This window comes from Astyanax mexicanus, chromosome 22 (assembly GCF_023375975.1).
Source record: "Astyanax mexicanus isolate ESR-SI-001 chromosome 22, AstMex3_surface, whole genome shotgun sequence".
NCBI classification, from domain to species: Eukaryota; Metazoa; Chordata; class Actinopteri; order Characiformes; family Acestrorhamphidae; genus Astyanax; species Astyanax mexicanus.
In genome coordinates, this window is record NC_064429.1 from 38,569,714 (window position 1) to 38,591,339 (window position 21,626).

The 21,626-nt window shown below is 40.0% G+C and overlaps 1 protein-coding gene across 1 annotated transcript in view; it reads left to right on the forward strand.

Annotated features, from left to right (window-relative positions):
* srrm4 (serine/arginine repetitive matrix 4) overlaps nucleotides 1-21,626 on the forward strand; it is a 66,592-nt gene that overhangs the window by 37,559 nt on the left and 7,407 nt on the right. Inside the window, exons 2-7 of the mRNA XM_022664678.2 lie at nucleotides 7,778-7,936; nucleotides 12,609-12,698; nucleotides 12,799-12,873; nucleotides 13,181-13,207; nucleotides 13,470-13,523; nucleotides 15,712-15,798. Of these exons, the coding sequence (XP_022520399.2) occupies nucleotides 7,778-7,936; nucleotides 12,609-12,698; nucleotides 12,799-12,873; nucleotides 13,181-13,207; nucleotides 13,470-13,523; nucleotides 15,712-15,798 (492 nt within the window). The remainder of the gene's footprint in view (nucleotides 1-7,777; nucleotides 7,937-12,608; nucleotides 12,699-12,798; nucleotides 12,874-13,180; nucleotides 13,208-13,469; nucleotides 13,524-15,711; nucleotides 15,799-21,626) is intronic.

A 21,626-nucleotide genomic window follows, 5' to 3' on the forward strand; every position in this document is an offset into this window, starting at 1 on the left:
TGTGTTCCTGGGAAACCCTTGCTGTGTGTGGGTGAATATTATCCTGCTGAAAAATGCTGCTGCTATCAGCTGGAAGTTCTGCCGGAGAGAAAGCAAAAACACATGAATCTGCAGGATGTTCTGCACAGATCACTGAGATCACTGTTATTAATGTTCCTCCTATCACTACTAGGAGTGACCGACTCTCACTGTATGAGATGCTCCTCAGATCATTAATCACACCTGCAGTTTACACTGTGAACTCTTCAGTCCAGGTCAAAGACCTCCATACTCAAACCTGACCATCATCAGATTCTTTACTAAATTTGTCGCTAGAGGTCCAGGTTGCTTGTTTACAACACCACTGCAAATAACGGTGATGTTGGCTGGTTCATGAACAGCCTCGATGGCTGGAAATGATGCTCCTGCTGTAAAAATCTGTCAAATGGGCTAAATTTGTGTCTTCAAGTGCATCGTAAAGGCATATCTATCAGGCAACGATCTCTCATCAGGAGGTGCACTACCCAACAGTAAATTCTGAGAGCTTCTTTATATACAGTGCATCAGTGTTATGGAACACTTAGAGGTGTGCATGAGTTTTCCTCTCCTGTGGTTCACTCTCTACATGCATCCTCTCTACACCATCTGTCTCTCTCTCTCTCTCTCTCTCTCTACCTTTACCTCTCTCTCTCTCTCTCTCTACCTCTACCTCTCTCTCTCTCTCTGCATCCTTCCGTATTTCAGGGTCTCAGCACTGTGTGACAGAGAATCAAAGACGGCCTGAGCCAAGAGCCATGAGTCATCCACAACAACAACAACAATACACACACACACACTATACACACTAACACACACAAACACACACTATACACACTAACACACTATACACACTAACACACACACTATACACATACACACTAACACACTATACACACTAACACACACACTATACACATACACACAAACACACACACACACACACACACACTGTTAGTCCCGGTACTGAGGGATGTAATATTACAGCACTACAGGGAGAGCAGATTACAGCATAGGGAGGAACACAAAGCGGCGAGCGCAGGATTCGGCGAGCGCAGGATTCGGCGGCGCTGCGGGACGGAGGTGGGGGGGTGATGGAGTTAGTGATGTGATTTATGTCTCTGAGTTGTTTGTTTCTGCCATTAGAATAACACGCTCATGCTGCTTAATGAAGCCGCAAACAACAACACAACAACGCGCCAGTCGCCGAACATCGCAACCGTCCGCTAACCCCAGAGTAACAGCGCTATTCGGGACAGCACCAGCCCAACACACTTATACACACTCATAAAAACTCACACACACATACTAACTCATACACACACTCTTACACACACTCTTACACTCTCCTAAACCTGCTGAAACACAAAAATACATAAAAATCTATTGTTTATTGTTTATTCTTTATCACACGTTCTTGTGCCAAGCACCGTTTTATTGCAGTGATTTACATTTTTATGATTCAGCCTAATGCAGAAAGCTCTCATTCCCAGAAGATGAATCTCCCCTCTCTGTAAAAGAGAAAGAGTGGTTTAAATCTCTCGCTTTTATCCATTTACTCCCTCTCCTCCTGCTATTGTTTGCTCTGAGTTTCTAGTTTTCCTCGTTGTTGCTCCCCTTTAGCAGCTTCAGAAACGCTGAGCTCCTCAGACTCGCAGATTACGATTACTAAACGAGTCTCTCTGGCTCAGAAACTCTGCAGACTGTGTTCGAGAACCATTCTGAGGATTTTCCACACAGACACGGTTCGGCCCAGAATGCTTAGAAACCGGGCCTGAACCCAGTTTTCTCACCACAGTCAACTAATCGCATTTACGGCCACAGAATCAGAAGTCAGAGTCGCATTTCAGATTCTTTGCATATCTCAGGTATATTTCACTCATTTTCAAATTGTGTGCACATTAGATATTATTAAATCAGAAGACACTATGACATTTCCTGTATGTCTCTTGTGTATACTGTCTATATGTTGCGCGTATGTTTGCGTATGTTGTGTGAATAATGTGTGTATATTGTGTGTAGGTTGTGTATTTGTTGTGTGTTTGTTGTGTGGTACACACAGGGGAAAAATGGCTCAAAACTCCAACACTCTCAGAATCCCCGGTGGTGATCAGCACCAACCAGCTGCACCTGAGCAGAACCCTATATAAACCCCAGTCAGTCCCTCCATTCTCTGTCGCACCTTTGTAGAAGGGTGACTGGTAACAGTGGGTGAAAGACAAGAAATGAGAAAAGAAAACGAAAGAAAAGAAAAGAAGTGCTGGATAAAGATGGACGGTGGTTTCTGGTTGAGAGTACGCTGTGTGTGATTGTCTGCTGCCTCTCACCGGTGTTTGTTGATTTGTGTAGAATGTAATTGTAAGTGTCCATGCGTGGAAAAAAGGCACTATATAAGACACAAACTCTGTTAAATCAGGATGTAAATCTAAAAGCAGACAGATTTATAGTTACATATTTACACTGGTGCACTCTTTTGTCTTTGTGTATTTCAGTCATTTTCAAACGGTGTGCATCTAAGCTACACTATTAGTGCTCTTCTGCCCTTTTTTAAATTATATCCTAGGGAAGTAATCTTGAAATGATTGTTCTGAAGAAATAATATGATTTCTATGATGTATAAAACATGGATATAATCACAAATTTAAGCTTTTCTTCATGTTAAATTCCGGAGCGAATATGATTCAGAAATCAGATACAAGAAGTGTCAAAAGTTTCTTCAGGCAGCATCTGTAATAAATACACTGCTGCCCAGCTTCAGCGATGCTCTCCAGTTTATTATCCACTGACTGGAGGAAAGTGATGTAAGGAGCTATAAATCGATTTCATTCTCCAGCAGACAGCGGGTGAGGAAATGCCCAAGTTCTCCTCCGAACACCTGAGATAAACACAATCCTGCTAATAAAGGAGCATCAGATCTGCTGGACTCCCTCAGCGTCCGTTAATTATAGTATCTCTACATTTACAGCATTTAACAGAAGAGCTAATCCAGACTGAGTTACAAAAATGTACATTTAGAGCATTTATTTACAGAAAATGAGAAATGACAAATAACAAAAAAAGATGCAGAGCTTTCAGACCTCAAATAATGCAAAGAAAACAAGTTCATATTCATAAAGTTTTAAGAGTTCAGAAACAATCAATATTTGGTGGAATAATCCTGGTTGGTTTTTAATCACAGTTTTAATTTCATGCATCTTGGCATCATGTTCTCCTCCACCAGTCTTACACACTGCTTTTGGATAACTTTATGCTGCTTTACTCCTGGTGCAAAAATTCAAGCTGTTCAGTTTGGTGGTTTGATGGTTTGTGATCCTCCATCTTCCTCTTGATTATATTCCAGAGGTTTTTAATTTGATAAAATGAAAGAATCTCGTCTTTTTTTTTCTATTTGCTCGGCTACTTTGGAATTAAGGACCACCCTCAATATACTCAATGTTGGTTGGTTGATTGATTGATTGATTGATTGATAATATGTATTGTATGATCTGACGTATATGTTTGGATACACAGAGGAAGATTATCCCACATCTTGAGGGATGTTGGGTTGAGTCAAGCTGTAGTGAAAGCTGGAGGATTCTTGGTATGGATCTTGTTTTTTTGACCATTTTGATCTGGTTTGGAGAGACTTTTCTGTCTTTTTTGGTTTAATAGGGTTGTAAATTTAGGCAGATATTACAGCTATTAATGATATTTTGTGTAGTTGTGTCTTTGTTTGTAGGGTGAGGAAGCCTTCGTATGCAACTAAAGGTTTGTAGACACCAGCTGATTGAATGTTCTAAGTGGTTTTCTGAAGTGAAGGGTGTTAGGGTGGAGTGTAAACCTCTATTCTTTTAGGAAAGTCTCTACACTAGACTGACTGTGGAATTACATCCCTTTCATAAACTACAAGATAATCTTTTTTGATTTATTATACATTACCTTAAATATATAAACAGTGTAATGTGATATAGCTCATCATGCCTAACAGCAGGTCTTCAGTGTTTCCGCTCACGTAGCATGGCGGCGGCGGAGGATGCAGGCTGTTATTAGCGTGATTTGGCCTCGCCCTCGCTAATTCAGGGGTGGAAGAGGACAAGTTTCTTCCTCCGGCAGGAAGATTCAGGCAATCAGGCTTTAATCTGAGAGACTGATTAACCTCTCATTACAATCAGACTCTCAAACGCACACAGCGCCGGCGCTCAGAGACCGAGGCGTATATAACACACCTATGCCTACCTGTACCCACACACACACACAACATGATGCTTTAAAAAATATTAGACTCTTTAGACTCCCTCCTTCCTCCTGTCTGGTTTAAACAGCAGCAGATCTTCTGAATATATCTACACTGATGGGCGTGGTGTTCTGGAAATGAGGTGTGTTCAGGTACATTTCTGGAGTTTTATCTTGTTTATCTTGGTAACAGAAAACACAGGAGCTCCACTGACTGAATACAACCTAGACAGACGGCAACAGTCAGACGTTCATCGCTATCTCGGTAACACAGGCGCCGTGCCGAGCCGAGCGTACACCCCCACTTATTACACACACATGAACACACAGCAGCACAAACCCAACTTTCACATCAACAATAAACAGAATAGTAAATAAAATAACATTAGCTTTAGCTTTGCGTTTCAAGCTGCGCAAGATGTGCTTTTCCCATTATTATGATAGCACACTGACATGCCCCTTAACTAAATTAAGCTGCGCGGTGCACCGTTAGCGACTCACTTAAAGATCACTAAAAAGCGGCATGTGTGTTAAATCAACTCAATTATCCAATGGCGTTCACAGTCCAACATTGCAAAGAAAAAATAAAAATAATTCTAAAATACCTTTCGCAGCTCATTTTAAAATAAAATAAAAAAACACATACTGATAAAATGAGGTTTAAACTCCAAAGTCTGGTAGCTGTATTATTTAACAAAGAAAATGAAACTAGACACTAAAATATAGAAAAATTCACATAACCAGCCAGCAGAGGCATTAGACCTGTGACGACTTCACTACGTACGTACTTTTAGATAGTCGCTAATAATGAACTGTAACACATACCTCTTTGGTTTGTACATTCGCCAGGTTATTAAATCATTTTATCACTGCCGTACAGAAGCTGTACTATATTATATACTTTTCCTGGTGATAATGGTGGCATTTTCACTCCTAATCTGGTTTGACTGGTGAACTCTCTGCTAAAAGCCTGAGGCTTAAGGTTAAATGAACTCTCAGACAGTGTGGGTTTAGAAATATGGGTTACAGAGAGACGCTAAAATGTGAAAATTCTTATTAAATAGTAAAAAAATAATAAGAATAATCCATAAAAAGTTGGATATTCTTTAATATTTTAATATGCAGGTCATGCACTGATTAAAACACGTCTGAGAGGGAAATAGAAAAGGAAGAGTTTGGACTGGAAATGATTCGGCCGTCGTTTTATTATTAAACCCGCTTCCATCCGACGCTTTTCTCCAGCTTCTCGGACCCTCGAGGGTTCAGTCCTTCCTAATCTTTAGTGAGTAAATCCAGTTCTGTAATAACTGGACCGAACCCAGAGAGCATGAAGAATCGGGCTGAGCTCGGCTGATTTAATGCAGCATCAGCTGAGACTCTGCATCGGCCAATACGGAAACAGAAAATCGGTATGCGGTTTATAATCAGCTACTAAAGTGTCAGAACACGCAGTTCGAGCCAATTACCATATTACACTCAGCAAACAGGGTGTTGGCGAAAGCGGCTTGGGCCAATTGTTGTATCATACTCAGTAACTGGAGTTTTGGCCAATTTATAAAGAGTCTACTTGGGGGGTGTTGGCACATGCAGTTCGGGCCAATAGTTATATTGTACTTAGTAATATGAGAATTGTTGGGCTGGCACATGTGGCTCAGATCGATTCCCATTATATATTATGCAACCATGTTTTCGGCACATGCGGCTTGGGCCAGTTTTTAAACAGTATTATACTCCGCAAAAATGGGTTGTTATCACATGCGGCTTGGGCCAAGTGTCATATTATACTCAGTAACTGGGGTGTTGGCACAAGCACATTAAGCCCAGATGTGAGCTGGGCCAGAATACAGCTGGCCGTAATAAACTGGGCAGAGCATCTGTAGTGGGTTTTTCTCGAGTGCGTTGGATTATTTGTATGAAGTTGGTCAGTATAAGAGTAATAAAAGTCTCTGAGAGTTTTCTCGAGATGTGGTGGGCGTGTGGTGGAGTGATAATGAGCAGAGTTTTCCTGCTGAAGGTGTTATTTCATTTATTCTCCTGATAGATGTTATTTCAGGAGATCTGATGTCTGGCACGGCGACGCTTTTTCCGAAGTTTAATAACAAACAACTTTTATTCTCGTCTCTTCATTGTTTCAGTACAATAACGACAAATCAGACAGCAGATTTATTTCTTTTGTTACGCGCTGATTAAATTCACCCATCAAAAGTTTCTCTGGAACATTTCAGTGTGTTTCATATCAAACCTGCAAAAATGACTTTGTTTATATCATTAATCATTTAAAGATGCAGAGGAACTTTTCTGCTGTTTTCTTTCTTTATCTCTTTATTATTTATTTCAGTGTTTCATTAGTGTCACTGCAGTCTGTAATCACACTATTCTTTTTCTTCTTCAAGTTGATTATTTTTTTATCTTGTTATTATTATTGTTTCATCTGAATTTTGAAGACACTACTTCTCATAGCACAGACGAGCAACACTTTAACAACCACATCTGTACCATGGCAACACCTTAGCAACCTGTTAGTGATACTTTATCAATGACTTAGCAAAGCCTTAGCAACCCACTTCTGTACAATAGCAACACGTTATCAATCAATACGAAAAAATAAATGTCTTAGCAACCACCTAACACCAATTTTGCAAACAAAACCTATACTATATCAGTACCATATCAACCACTTCACTGCATCCTAGCAACCACCAAGTAACACTTTATTAATCAATACCTATACCATAGAAATGCCTTAGCAACAGGAAAACAACACCTTAGCAAACAAAACCTATAGTATATTAACCCTTTAGCAACTGTCAAGAAACACCTTAGCAACCAACCAGCATTACTTTATCTTTCAATACCTATACCATAGAAGAACCTTAGCAACTGCCACAAATACATTGGCAACCAACATACACAACATAGCAACCAACCAACCTATGTTTTATTTATTTGTTTATTTATTTAATAGGCAGTATTTTCAGATGCTACAGTAAAATATCAGCAGAAGGTGAAGGTCGAGTCCAGATCTTCAGGCCACACAGCCGCCCGACCCACTTCAGATCCTCAGATGATTTCAGAAATGTCAGATCAAACCGAGCGTGAAAATACGCCTTTACCCCGACACCTCATTTACATATCGACCACAGGACTGCCGAGTTTAGAGCTGTGAGGAGAAGCGTGAGGAGATCCTGCAGAGTCTAACAGATTCATACCTTTAATAATTACAGTATTTCACTTTTAACAGATCAAAATCCACCTCTGTTCATTTGTTTTACTTAAAATCCTTATATATAAACCATATCTTCATAATGTTCCTTATTTAGGTACCAACAAGTTTCGTTTTTACTTTACAATTTTGGCATTATAAAGGTGTACTTAGACTGTTTTAAATTTCATCCATATGATCTTAATTAAGAAATATCTTAAAATATTAATTACAGAATGTTCTGAATTGAGGGTGATTAAGACCTAAATCTAAATTTGAAAATGTGTAGAAGATTTTAGAACTGTTCCTCGTGGTTCTAAGAGAAGTTCTGCTCTTGCTTTCTCTCAGGTTGATGCCCAAATGCGGTGAAACCTCTCTACAGCCGGCAGAACCACCAGAGCCAGAACCAGAACCAGAACCAGAACTGGAGATAAAGTCCATGCAGAGGAAGCGGCACACCAAATGCAGCCGAACCCGGAAACACCATAGTCGCCATCGCTCTCGCAGGTTTATTATGTTTGAATTTTTACATTAAAATTGATTTAATATGAATTTAAAAGTTCACAAAATTTAGCAGAATGGAAAAATCCTTTGCTGTACCGTTTACTAATTGTTATTATTTAAAATTGTTTACTAATGCTTTGTTGTAGCACATGTGCTTAGTTTAACGCATTAGCTCAGGAATAGCTAGCATGCTGGTACAGATTTTTACAGCTTTTATATTCATGTAAAATCAACTAAAAGCTGTTTGTATTACATGTATTCAGAATTGTTCTCATGACACATTTAAAAAACTGTGCTTCTTGTCCTTCATAAGGTTTTTAAAACATTACAGGGAAAATACTGAAATAATTGCAAGGACAATACTGTAAAAAGTACAGGGGAAAATTCTCTAAAAATTACAAGGGGAAATACTGTACAAATACAGGGAAAGATACTATAAAACTTACAAGGAAAATACTGTAAAAATTACAGATAAATAAAACAATCTGTTCCATCTGAACTTCCAGAAAATACTTTAAAAATGTGTTTTTTAGTTAACAGTGCAGAAGTAAAAAGGGTTAAAGGAAACTCCACAGTGCTTCGATTATAACGTTAAATAGTCTTTTCCCAAACATTTTCAGACCCTTTTTATTTATTTTTTTTATACTATCAAAAAATGTTCTGAACTCAATAAACAAACCCTGTCCCCTTCTTTCTGATCAACTTCTGAACTTTCTGTTGTACTTGCTGTCATATTACTAATTCTCCAGCTGTTTTAAGGGATTTTTTACGCACACTTAAGTTTACACCTTTAACACGGTGGCGGCGCTACGTTCCCTGCAGGCACATCACCGTAATCTGCATCTCATTTTAGCTGCATGTGATAAACGTAACAGCGAAGCGTTACAGCGCCCGCAGACTTCAGTCCCACAATAGGAACATAAATGCAGGAGAGAAATCTTCAAACACTGCGGGGAAACCAACACAAACACTCTTATCTCCGCTCGGCAGCGCCCGCGCTCAGGTGGTGCCACGAATGTTAAGATGAAGTGGCGCTCTTACGCTGGCGGTTACTCCACACCGTCAAAATTAAAACTCCCCCGGGAGAAAAATAAAATAATCGATTCCGTCTGAACTTCCTGAGGGTGTCATTCCTGTGATACCTTCAAAGTGTGGAGGAGAGAGAACATCAGGGGAACGTCGGGAGAACCGCCGCAAACTTATCTCCATCGGCCGCTGAGTTCACCACGAGGCAGGTGAACTTATAAAACACCTTCACGCTCAGATTCAAGATTCATCGCCCGAGAGAAAAGACTGCAGCTCATTCAAAATAACTCTCCAAGACTTATGTGGGAAAGATGACTTGGAATACTAAATTCAATTTGCTACATTAGTTCAACGTTAGAATCAAGGGATCTTTAAAGATCTTTCTGTATAGATGACATTTTGGTATTTTACAGTTTATTTGGTAAAACTCTTGAAACATTTAAAATGGGACTCTAGTTTATACTCTGTTGGTTCCTCTATACTGGATATAAGATGAGATTGAGATGTTGGGTTTGGAGGTTCTACAGGTTCTGTATGGATCCTGCAGCACAGATCCTGTAGCTCTACACTCGTAGGTTGAAGCTGAAGCTGAGTTACTGAGATCACTGTTAGTGTTCCTCCTATCACTACTAGGAGTGACCGACTGTCACTGTATTAGATGATCCTCAGATCAGTAATCACATCCGCAGTTCACAGTGTGAACTCTTCAGTCCAGGTCAAACCACAAGACTCCATACTCAAACCTGACAGAACCTGGATTAATTGCTTAAGAGGATAGAGTTCTAGATCATAGCAGAAATTATTCCACTGCTACCAAATGTAATGTTGGCTAGCTGGAAGACCAATAGTCTAGGCAATTTTGAGAATTGAAGCAACCATCCTGCATCTCTCAGTGCATTGCTGATGCTCCTCTTCTCAAAGTCCGTGAACTGGGCAAAATTTCTTTGAAAAGTAGCACCTAAGAGATTTTTCATAGGGTTAAACCAAATGTTTAATCAGACCAGCCCTGTAAACATTTATATATCTATATGTCGAGATTTGCAGCAATTCATTATTCCTTATTATTCATTATTTTATACTTTTAAATGCACTGTTACAAACAATAATCCACTTATCTTCAGATCCACAGATTTAACAGCAGCTACAGGGAAGGTTCTTCTAATAAAGTCCCGGCCGTAAGAGTTCTTTATCTCCACTGTTTAATAACTAATACTCTACAAACAGAGGCCGTTTAAAGCCTGTGCAGACCAGCTGATAAATAATTCAGAGTTCTGCTGATGAATGGATGCTGTGTTGTCGCGCTCGAGGCCTCAAGACAAACCCTGAAAGCATCGCCACTTAACAGCCGTCGCTCGCCAGCGGATGATTAAACCTCACCGCCAGACGTCCGTTATCAGCCCGACAGGCTTTTAGCTCCATAACCTTCAGCATCCTCCAACGCCATCCGTCACCCACATGCCCTCCACACCGCAGGCACTGTGCTGGGAGGGGGTGATGTTCGCTTGTAGAAAATCAGAAATCAGTTTTCTCACAGAAACATTAAAACCTGAGGACTATAAATCTGTAAATACAGAGCGTGGTAGGCCGCGGTAGTGTTAATTTCAAATTAAAAACTCTTTAATTTGCTTACAAATCTAGTGGTTTCATTCAAATGTTGCTATGGTATACAGTAAGTATTGGTTGCTAAGATTGCTCATCTATTGCTGGGAGATTGCTGGTTTTTGTAGGCAGTTGCTATGGTAACAGGTTGTTGCTTAGTAGTTCCTAAGGGCTTGCTAAGTGGTTGCTATATTGTTTTGTTAGATCTTGTTCCGCCTGATTACCAAGGAGTTGTTTATGATAAGACTTTTGTCTAAATGTTTAGCGAGTCTAAGAACATTTATAGTGTTTTGCAGTGTATTAAACCCATTTAACAGCTTTGTTTTAGGGTAGAAAATAAATCCTATTTAAACTGTAAGCTTCACGCTTACGTCACACAACTTTTCATCTGAACTTTTTCACACCGATTCTTCTGGATTTGCAGTTGCGACAAAATGCAGATGAGCTTCCTTTGTCTCCCAGCTGTACTGCAGTATCTGAGAGAGGGGATAATGAGTGACGAAGATTTCTAATTAAGCAGAAAAGCTCTGGCTTCATCTCTAATCAGCCGCTAATGCGCTACAGCTCCGCTAATGTAGCGGCGGCAACAGCATGCACTCCACTATATCAACCCAAACGACCCGATCAGCAACGATCAGCACATTCAGCACAATCACCAATGATCACCTATGATCAGCACAATCACCTATGATCACCAACATAAATCACTGATCAGCATCAATCACCAACAATCAGCAACATCAGCACCGGTCACCACAATCAACACCGATCACCAGCGATCAGCACCAATCAACACCAGTCACCAGTGGGATCACCATCAATCAACACTGATCAGCCTGATGCTGACAAAACCAATTTGCATAATGAGCGCTTACCATCAGTGTGTAGTTGCCCCCCCACACACACACACAGGTTACCATAGGTACGCTTCTACATCATGTATTATAATTAACTACCTGAGAAGGATAGAACCAAGACTAACAGTCATATAATTATGGCCAATCACAGTAAGGGGGAGGAGTCTTTTAGCTGCAGTGCTGATAACAGAAGCTAATTTATATATTGCTCCTGTCGTGGCTGGTTTGGAGTAAAGATGTGATAGAAATGTAATTAAATGAAATTAAATGTGATTATATGTGATTGAATGTGATTAAATGTGATGTACTGAGTGTGATTTATTGATCTGCTGGAGTGTAATCAGTGTAAGCTCCAGAAGCCCTGTGATCTGAGCGGAAGCATATCAGTAAACAGGGAATATGGATTTGAGGATGAGGTATAGAGGTCAAGCTGCTGTTCTCTGAGCGTGAGTGACAGGGGCACGGAGGGGGCGGGGCTTCTGTAAAGGTTTTGAGGATTAACGGGGAAGCAGAGAGCTGATTGGACGAGGCTGAATCAGACCAGCAGTCCTGATCTCACAGTGTTCCTTTCTGGATTTTCTCTGTCAGCTTAGAGGACTTTAATAATCGCTGTGTTTGGGTTCTGCAAGTGTTTTTGAGATTATAATATTACAAAATTACAGTCATTAAAAGTGTATTACGATGATGAAAATACAATTATTAGTCACACTTTATATTAATGTAGCTTATAACACTGTTGTTACATGTTAACAATCAAGTATTAACAATGTAATTAAAGATTGCATTTATTATGAAACATTTTCAATCAGTGCAGGTTTTAAATATATTTGATTATAAATTAATCAAATACATTGTGGTGGCCCACATATTTAATTTGGAATAAATGAAGAAAATAATTATAACATTTAAGCACATTTATACACTTTAACTAAATGAACAAATTGAGAACAACAAAAATAACAGAATAACTGGACCCAACTAGAACCAACCAAACTGACTTTATAAAAAAACGTCTCTTAAAGAATAAAATATATGTATCTATTTTTGTAATAACTGTGTAGTTACGAATTAATTAACATATAATAAATATAAAAAGCTAAAACCATCATAGCAGAGACCATGGTGAGTGAAGTGTGGGTTAGTGTGGGTTTTATAAAATCTATAAAATCAGTTTCTCTGTGTGTTTTATACAGTGTGTCGTCTGATGGTGAATTCTCCCCCCGGCCGATGTCTAAATCAAAGAAGAAGAAGAAGAAATCAGAGAGGAAGAGGAGGAGAGAACGGTCAGTAAAGTTACGCTACAACTTTCTACGTTCAGCTTCTCTCTCACTCTCAGAGTTACTGTATAATTAAGTATTAAAATAAATCCCCACAATCCTCCAGGTCATCCTCCGCTAGCGTGTCACCGGTAAGGAAGAAGAAGAAGAAGAAGAGCTCGAAGAAGAGGAAGCAGCACAGGTATGTTTCCTGCTACACACACTTTCAGGAGTTTCAGGTGTTTCTTCTGGATTAGTGTTAGAATATCCGGTGGAGTTTTGGTTGTATCGTATTTACAGTCAATAAAGTCTGAAGAAGCTGCTGCTGTGAACACTGATCATAAAGTAGTAGCTATAGTAACCTAACTGTTCAGCAGATATTAAACATTGTTTATAACTATTTGAGAGCACACTATGTGGGGACAATCCAGTAGCTATTGCTAGGTTAGCTATTTAGCTATAAAAGGTATGTTAGCATTGATGCTAATGCTAACTCTGCTCTCACACAGGTCTGCTTCCAAGAAGAGACGGCACAGGTGAGTGTTTATTATTCAGTCATTACTGACAGACAGGTGTAAAAACAGACATTAATTTAAAGTACTGTACATATATATGGTACAAATAGCAGTGAAATGCTATGATATTAAATAATACACTTTATTTTACAATTTATTTGGCAAAAATCTTGTTCAATTATCAATATATATAGGTAATCACCTAGCAACAAAATATCCCATTGAAATTTTTCTAAAATACAGTGCATATATCTTCACTCAACCGTTTCTTTCTGATTTTCAGCTCTTCCTGCAGCAGACGCAAAAGGAAGGAGGAGAGAAGAAAACATAAAAAGAGGTACCGCCTCCCTCTGTTATCACATTAGACACCTTTAACCCATTAATGTCCTTAAAAGAACATAATTTTTCTATCATTTTTATAGTGTAGCTCTGTCATGCTTATCGTAGCGATGTTAACAGCACCTCTAGATGTTGACATCGCCACTAAATGAGAAGCGGTGTCCAAACTTTTGACTGGTACTGTATTCTTCTACACTATCATTTTTATTAACTTTTTTTATGCCTAGTTCATACGTGAACCCAATCAGTGCTTTTACCAGTACTTTAAATTTGTACCAAATTTTATTTTGCGCTAAGAACGAATAAATATGTTTATCTGCATTTTTGGCTTCATGTATTTCTGGGTTTAGTAGAATAAGGACAGTCAATCTGAGTTAAGTCAGAGTTTCTGTGATTGATACAGATCAGCTGTGTGAATTCATATTGAGCTGTATGAAGTCATATGGAGCTGTTTGGATCCATTTGGAACCTATGGATTAGCGTAGAGCTGCATGGAGCCATATGGTGTTATACGGAGACGTATGAAGCTGTATGGAGCTTTTGGAGTCAAATTCTGCTTTTGGAATTAAATTTCTGAGAGTTAATATCAACTCATTTTAAGTGTATATGCGTGACCATCGAATACACTCTGTTACAGAGTTAGAGTAACTCTTTTCTGGGAGTTTTAACTCTTTTAATTTTTAACTCTTATTAGGAGTTGAATCTGAACTGTTAAAATATTTATCCCATCTAGAGTAAAATACAGCTCTCAGCTGGAGTTCATTTTTCCATAAACTTCATGCCATAAAGTCTTTCATAGTGTAACAATTAATGCAAACATTTGAGTTATTAAACTAATATTTTAAAACCCTGGAACATTTAGAAGTAAAAATGACAACAAAAGCAGCATTACTGATTACAATAACAGCTTCATACTCAACATGTGTATGCCAGTATTTTTTCATTGCATTCCAGTTCTCTGTGCATTTCCAGCACTTTACAGTGCAGAATCTGGTAACTTGCTCTCATAGCCAACAACACGTCAGCTAAGCAAACAACTATTATATAAAATATAATAAAACACCCCATGGAAGGAAGCCCTGGTGGGTAAGAATACACACTGATGGTGAGCTGGGATTGGAGGACACGCCCATTAGAGAGTTCAGTCACGCCCCTCAACACCTTACAATAAACTCTGAAATAAACTGAAACTCTAGACCACAACACAGATCCCCTCAACTCAACTTGTAGTTTAAGTTGGAGAATAAACTCACACAGTTTAACACTTTCACACATTTTTGTTTAACCCCAGGTTTTTGAGCTTCAGAAATTTGCCGTGTAGATCCATATAAAGCTTTTGTAGCTGCATGTAGCTTAAAGAGTCAGGATGAGCAGCATGGAGCTGTACAGAGGTGACGGTCCGGTTCAGTTTCAGAGGCGGTTCGGCCCGAGTGCTCGGCCCAGAACCTGCAGAACCGGCCTGAACCGGTCCGATTCAGCCTGGTTCAGCCCGCAAGCAGAAACATAAACCAATTTCACGGCACCTCCACACACAGCCCAGCACACTGACCTTCCACAGGCTCGGGAGTGTGTGTGTGTGTGTGTGTGTGTGTGTGTGTGTGTGTGTGTGTGTGTGTGTGTGTGTGTGTGTGTGTGTGTGTGTGTGTGTGTGCATTGCAGTGAAGCTGAGTGATGGATGTTGGCTGCAGCAGGTGTACGGATATATACAGGTGTAGCAGCTTCACAGTGTAATATAATAAATATACGCTGCCTTATAAAAAATAGGAGGGATTTTTATCAAACAGTTTATTGGTTAACGACTTACAGCTGATCTGTATTAATAAAATTAACTTTAAAAGCTTTAAAAATGGATTAAAAAATGAAAATTTACAAAACAAGAAAAGACACGATAACAACAAGACAAGAGAAGACAAGATAAGACAAGATATAACAAGATAAGACACAACAGATATCACTGGTTTAATAGTTATATAGTAATTATTATAATCCCATATATTACTTTTGTGGGTGGATCCAGTCATCCAGGTGGACGCTGGTTTCCGGTTGAGAGTATGCTGTACATGATTGGCTGCCATTTCTCACCGGTGTGTGGAGTGTGTGTACAATGTAATTGTAGTGCCTTGAGTGGTAGAAAGGTGCTATATAAATGTAATAGTAAGTAAGTAAATATATCACTTTTGGTTTAGGTCTCGGAGCGACTCCCATCACAAACACCGTCTGAGGAGGGCAGAGCCTCACAGCCCTGACTGGACACCTACAGCCATAGATAACAGGTAACGACTCACCTGAGCAAAGGTATTTTGAACTTTACTGGAAATTAAGGCTATTAAAAGAGTTTGTCCTGCTTTTGTTTGAGTAACTGTTTCTACTGTCTAGAGGAATCTTTCTGAGCAGAAACATTGCTGTGAGAACCTGTTTACATTCAGCCACAATAAGATCATTTATGAATCATCTCTGTATCCTAAAGTACAGGATGAAGCTTCATCATTCCAGAAAACAGAGTTCCTCTGATCTACAGATTAGACTCATGTTCATTTATCTGCTGCAAAGGGTCCTATTCTATTGGCAGAACTTCTCTAAATAGACAAGCTGTGTAAGTGTGCATTTGCACATCTGTATCAACAGCGGGTGCAATTTAATGTAGCAGATTGTTATGTTTAATAAAAATAATGAGGTTAATTAGACTCTACACTTACGATGATTTAATGATTTAATATTTTGATGTTTTGCTCTAGTTTAGTCTGTATTGCATAATAGTTCATACGCAATTATATAATTGCTTGATTATTTGCATACTTACATAATGACTTCATTTATATTTAAATTTGTATCCTGTTGGGACGGATTCGAATTTGGATTTCTTTAGATGTTTATTTTTAGTTCAGAATAAGAGAAAAGAGCTGCAAAACATGGAGCACGCTTTATTTTACAGCAGTTTTAACTGTAAGGGTTAACCTAAAGTAAATTCTCAGTGGAATGAAAGTGTTTTATTGGTGTTTAGATGTTTGGTGGTTGTTTGCAGAAGATCTGTAGAAGAAGAGTGTTAACGAATGGTTATTTATTTTAGCTGTTTCTGCTGGAGTAAAGAGGAAGCTCTGAGATGATGTTGATGTTGACCGGCGCTGGCTGGTGGTTGGTGCATGGTTGGTGGTGGGTGGCTGGTGGCTGATGCATGGCTGGTGCGTGGCAGGTGTGTGGCTGGTGGTGGGTGCCTGGTGACTGATGTGTGGCTGGTGGCGTGTGGCTGATGGCTGGTGGTGGCTGGTGCTGGCTGGTGGCTGGTGCTGGCTGGTGGCTGGTGGTGGGTATTATATCTTATCAGTGAGGAGTAGCCAGCGCTGGCTGGTGGCAGGTGGTGGGTGGCTGGTGGCGGGTGTTTTATCTTATCAGTGAGATGACTGATAGAGGTAGAGGTGATCTGGTGATCTGTGGAGCTCAGGAAATGCATTTATCACTCTCTCACAGCTGATGCCGAACATTTGGACTGTGGATCAATAGAAACTGCTGAGAATGAAATATAAGAACTCTGGACTGCGGGATATTCTTCTTCTTCTTATTATTATTATTATTACCCGCTTTTATGGCTACATTGATTGAGTAAAAATGTTTACATCACTAGAATAATATAACAATTAAAAAACTGTGTTTATTTCATTAACAAAAAACAATGAAGCAAAATATTTTAGTTTTCATGACGAAAATGAGACATACTGGTCTTTTTCATGAACCAGCTTAGTCTTGAAGGTCATGTTGGTGATGAGCTTGGTTTTGTTTTGGTAATGGTGATTGATCAGCTTGGTCTTGTTGGTGATGGTTAAACATCAGGTTGATGATGGTGGTTGACCAGTTTAGTTTTGTTTGTGATAGTGGTTGTGACGAGCTTGGATTTATAAGTGATGGTGGTTAATAAGCTTTAGTTTTGTTAGTGATGGTGGTTCATCAGCTTGGTCTTGGTAATGATTGTGGTTGATAAGCTTGGTGATGGTGGTGATGGAAGGTCATTTCAAAGTTTGGTGATACTGGTTACTGATTGTTTAGCTTGGTCAGGTCAATCGTGCTGGTAGACCAGCTAAACCATCAAACTCAAACAAAAACTGTAAACCATAGACTGAGCAAGAGCTAACCAGCTGAACCAGCTCAAGCAGCTTAACCCTTTTTACTTAAGTTGAAGTGTTTGAGCTGGCGGGGTTGTTGCTGGATGTTGTTTTCAGTAGGGACTGTTATGGTTGTAAATCACAGAAAGTGTTGAATTCTTACTTTTAAACGCCTTACTGACCCACATTCTTGTAACCTCGTGTCACTACATGCTAATTGCTTCATCAGCCGTTCAGAAAGTCATTCCGTCATTTCTGCCCCAAACCTCTTCTCCTCTATAGAAGCGACAGAACGGAGCACCGGTTTCAAATTGAAATGATCTTAAGCCGGAGATGATTGCTTATAAATCCCCCTCCATATCCCCATTATTTGCAATTTCCAAAGGGATGTAGAGAAGGAGAAATCATTATAGAAACAGATGAGTGGAGAGTGCTGTGGGTTTTTGTGTTGAAAAGATCTGAAGAGGGAGGAAGTGCTGGAGAACGCAATTCAAGATGGTTCCATTCAGGCCATACACAGTTCCTACATGCATCAGTCTGCTGAGAATTTCTGTGTTATGCTATCCATAAAGTGCAATTGAGCTTTAAAATGAAGATGTTCATCACAACTTTATCTTTATTTCTAAGAGAAAGGATATGTTTATTAAGTTAAACTGTTAAAACAATTGAAACAAGGTTCTATCTAGACCCCTGTTGGTTCCTCTAGTCTGGATATAAGATGAGATTGAGGCAGTTGGGTTTGGAGGTTCTACGGGTTCTATATGGATCCTGCAGCACATTTACCCACAGATGTTGCTACAGCTGGGCCTGTAGATCCTGTAGCTCTACACTCGTAGGTTGAAGCTGAAGCTGAGTCCCAGCTGCTCCATAAATGCTGGATTGGTAATAAATCTGGAGAGCGGGCAGGACGAGGAAGTGCTGCAATCTGGTGGAGACTGTGTTCCTGGGAAACCCTTGCTGTGTGTGGGTGAACATTATCCTGCTGAAAAATGAAAGTTCTGCAGGAGAGAAAGCAGCAACACATGAATCTGCAGGATGTTCTGCACAGATCACTGAGATCACTGTTAGTAATGTTCCTCCTATCACTACTAGGAGTGACCGACTCTCACTGTATGAGATGCTCCTCAGATCATTAATCACACCTGCAGTTTACACTGTGAACTCTTCAGTCCAGGGAAAAGGCAGGAAGAGATAAAACCACGAGACTCCAAACTCAAACCTGACCATCAATAGAGCCTAAACAAACAGAACCTGGATTCATCACTAAAGAAGATTCATCACTAAAATTTATTGTTTATAATAACACTGCAAACAAAGGTGATGTGTGTTTTAATGTTTGTCGCAGAGGCATGGCTAGCATCAAATGATCTCTCACCAGGAGGAACACTACCCAACAGTAGCCTCTGAGAGACTTTTGCAGTGGAAGAATTTTAACGCCCTCTAGTGGTATAACCCATTGTCTAATCAAACCAGAAGTGCACACCAAGTTTATTGATTATCACTTTACTTTGTGCATGTTTAGATTCTATCCTGAGACTCGTGACTTGACTTGGACTCAACTTGACTTGTTTTATAATTGTGATTTTTACCTGTATATCTTGAGACTTGAGACTATCTTTGGCAAGAAAATACTGAAAAGTATCCACTTACCAATTTTGCCTAGTTGCAAAGCAAATAAATAGATTTAGATTATTAATTGATTTAGAGTATTTTGGCTGAGTTATCCCTCTTTACACCTCAGACTAAAATGTGTTCTGTAGCGAGTCCAGCGTTTGGTGTCTCGTCTGCTGTTCTTTGAGCTGATAAAATTCAGAGGTTTAAACATTGCAGTGAATCCCTGTGGAGCTCAAACAACAAACACAGCAAGCCTCTTGAAATAAAAGAACAAAAAGGATATAAATAAAATCTCAGAGAATAAAAGCCCGGGTACAGCCGTGTATCTCCTCAGCTTACTGCACTTGTTCAGCACTTGATCTCGCCTTCTGGAGTCGTTGCTTCTCTTCAGGGAGGGAAAGGCGAAGGCGAAGGCGGCCCGGTGCTACGGAGAGACCGACCCGGTTCTGTTCCCGCTCTGATCTCATGGCCTTAAACCCCCCCAACACACCAACACAGCAATACTGCTACACACCAACACAGCAATACTGCTACACACCAACACAGCAATACTGCTACACACCAACACAGCAATACTGCTACACACCAACACAGCAATACTGCTACACACCCACACACCAACACAGCTACACACCAACACAGCTACACATCAACACAGCTACACAGCTACACACCAACACAGCCACAGACCAACACAGCTACACACCAAAACAGCTACACACTTACACAGCTACACACCAAGACAGCAATACTGCTACAAACCAACACACCAACACAGCTACAAACCAACACAGCTACTGCTACACAATGCTACACATCAACACAGCTACACACCAACACAGCAATACTGCTACACACCAACACAGCTACACTCCAACACACCAACACAGCTACACATCAACACAGCTACACATCAACACAGCTACACAGCTACACACCAAAACAGCTACACACCAACACAGCCACAGACCAACACAGCTACACACCAACACAGCTACACACTTACACAGCTACACACCAAGACAGCAATACTGCTACAAACCAACACACCAACACAGCTACAAACCAACACAGCTACTGCTACACAATGCTACACATCAACACAGCTACACACCAACACAGTAATACTGCTACACACCAACACATCAACACAGCTACACAGCTACACACCAAAACAGCTACACACCAACACAGCCACAGACCAACACAGCTACACACCAAAACAGCTACACAGCAACACAGCAATACTGCTACAAACCAACACACCAACACAGCTACACGCCAACACAGCTACACACCAACATAGCTACACACCAACATAACTACACACCAACACAGCTACACACCAACACAGCTACACACCAACACAGCTACACACCAACATAGCAACACACCAACATAGCAATACAGCAATACTGCTACAAACCAACACACCAACACAGCTACACACCAACACAGCTACACACCAACACAGCTACACACTGACACAGCTACACACCAACACAGCTACACACCAACACAGCTACACACTGACACAGCTACACACCAACACAGCTACACACTGACACAGCTACACACCAACACAGCTACACACCAACACAGCTACACACTGACACAGCTACACACCAACACAGCTACACACTGACACAGCTACACACCAACACAGCTACACACCAACACAGCTACACACTGACACAGCTACACACCGACACAGCTACACAGCCAGAGCGCTGTCCAGATTTAGCTCTGAGCCGCTGACATTTCCACATTCGGCAGACTGAACAAAGGTCCAGCTTCTGCCCCACTGACCTCCCCAACGTCCAGCTTCTGAGCTTCTCTCAGACTGTTTTTCTGTCTGTGTTCAGTTTTAGACTGAGAGGGAGGAATCAGGAACATATTCTCATTCTCTTCCTAATGCAGCATTTCATTTTTATGTTATGTCTCCTTGAAGATCACCCTTAACATTTAAATGGAACACCAGAGCAAGATTTACTAATGTTTACAAGAGAAACCCTTCACCAGGGAGACAAACATTACCCTGAACTCTGAACCCAGAGTCCAGAACAGTTTACTGATTTTAGTTATTAATAGAACTGCTTGTGTGGCACTGAGTTTGGTGGTTAGAAATGGAGTATTTTTTCTTCTTCTTCCTTTTCTTCTTCTTCTTCTTCTACTTCTTCTTCATTTTGTTCTTCTTCTTCTTCTTTTTCTTTTTCTATTCTTATTATTTCACTGTAGAAGAATTAGTAGACACTGTGGTTTGATGAAAATTTTAACTCTATTTATAGCCTCCAGATTTGAGTCATGTCCGGGCCCTATTTTAGCAATCCATAGATGAGACAGTTTGATTTTAGGGTGTTTTAGTGTATCTTTGCTATCATAACGATGGAAAA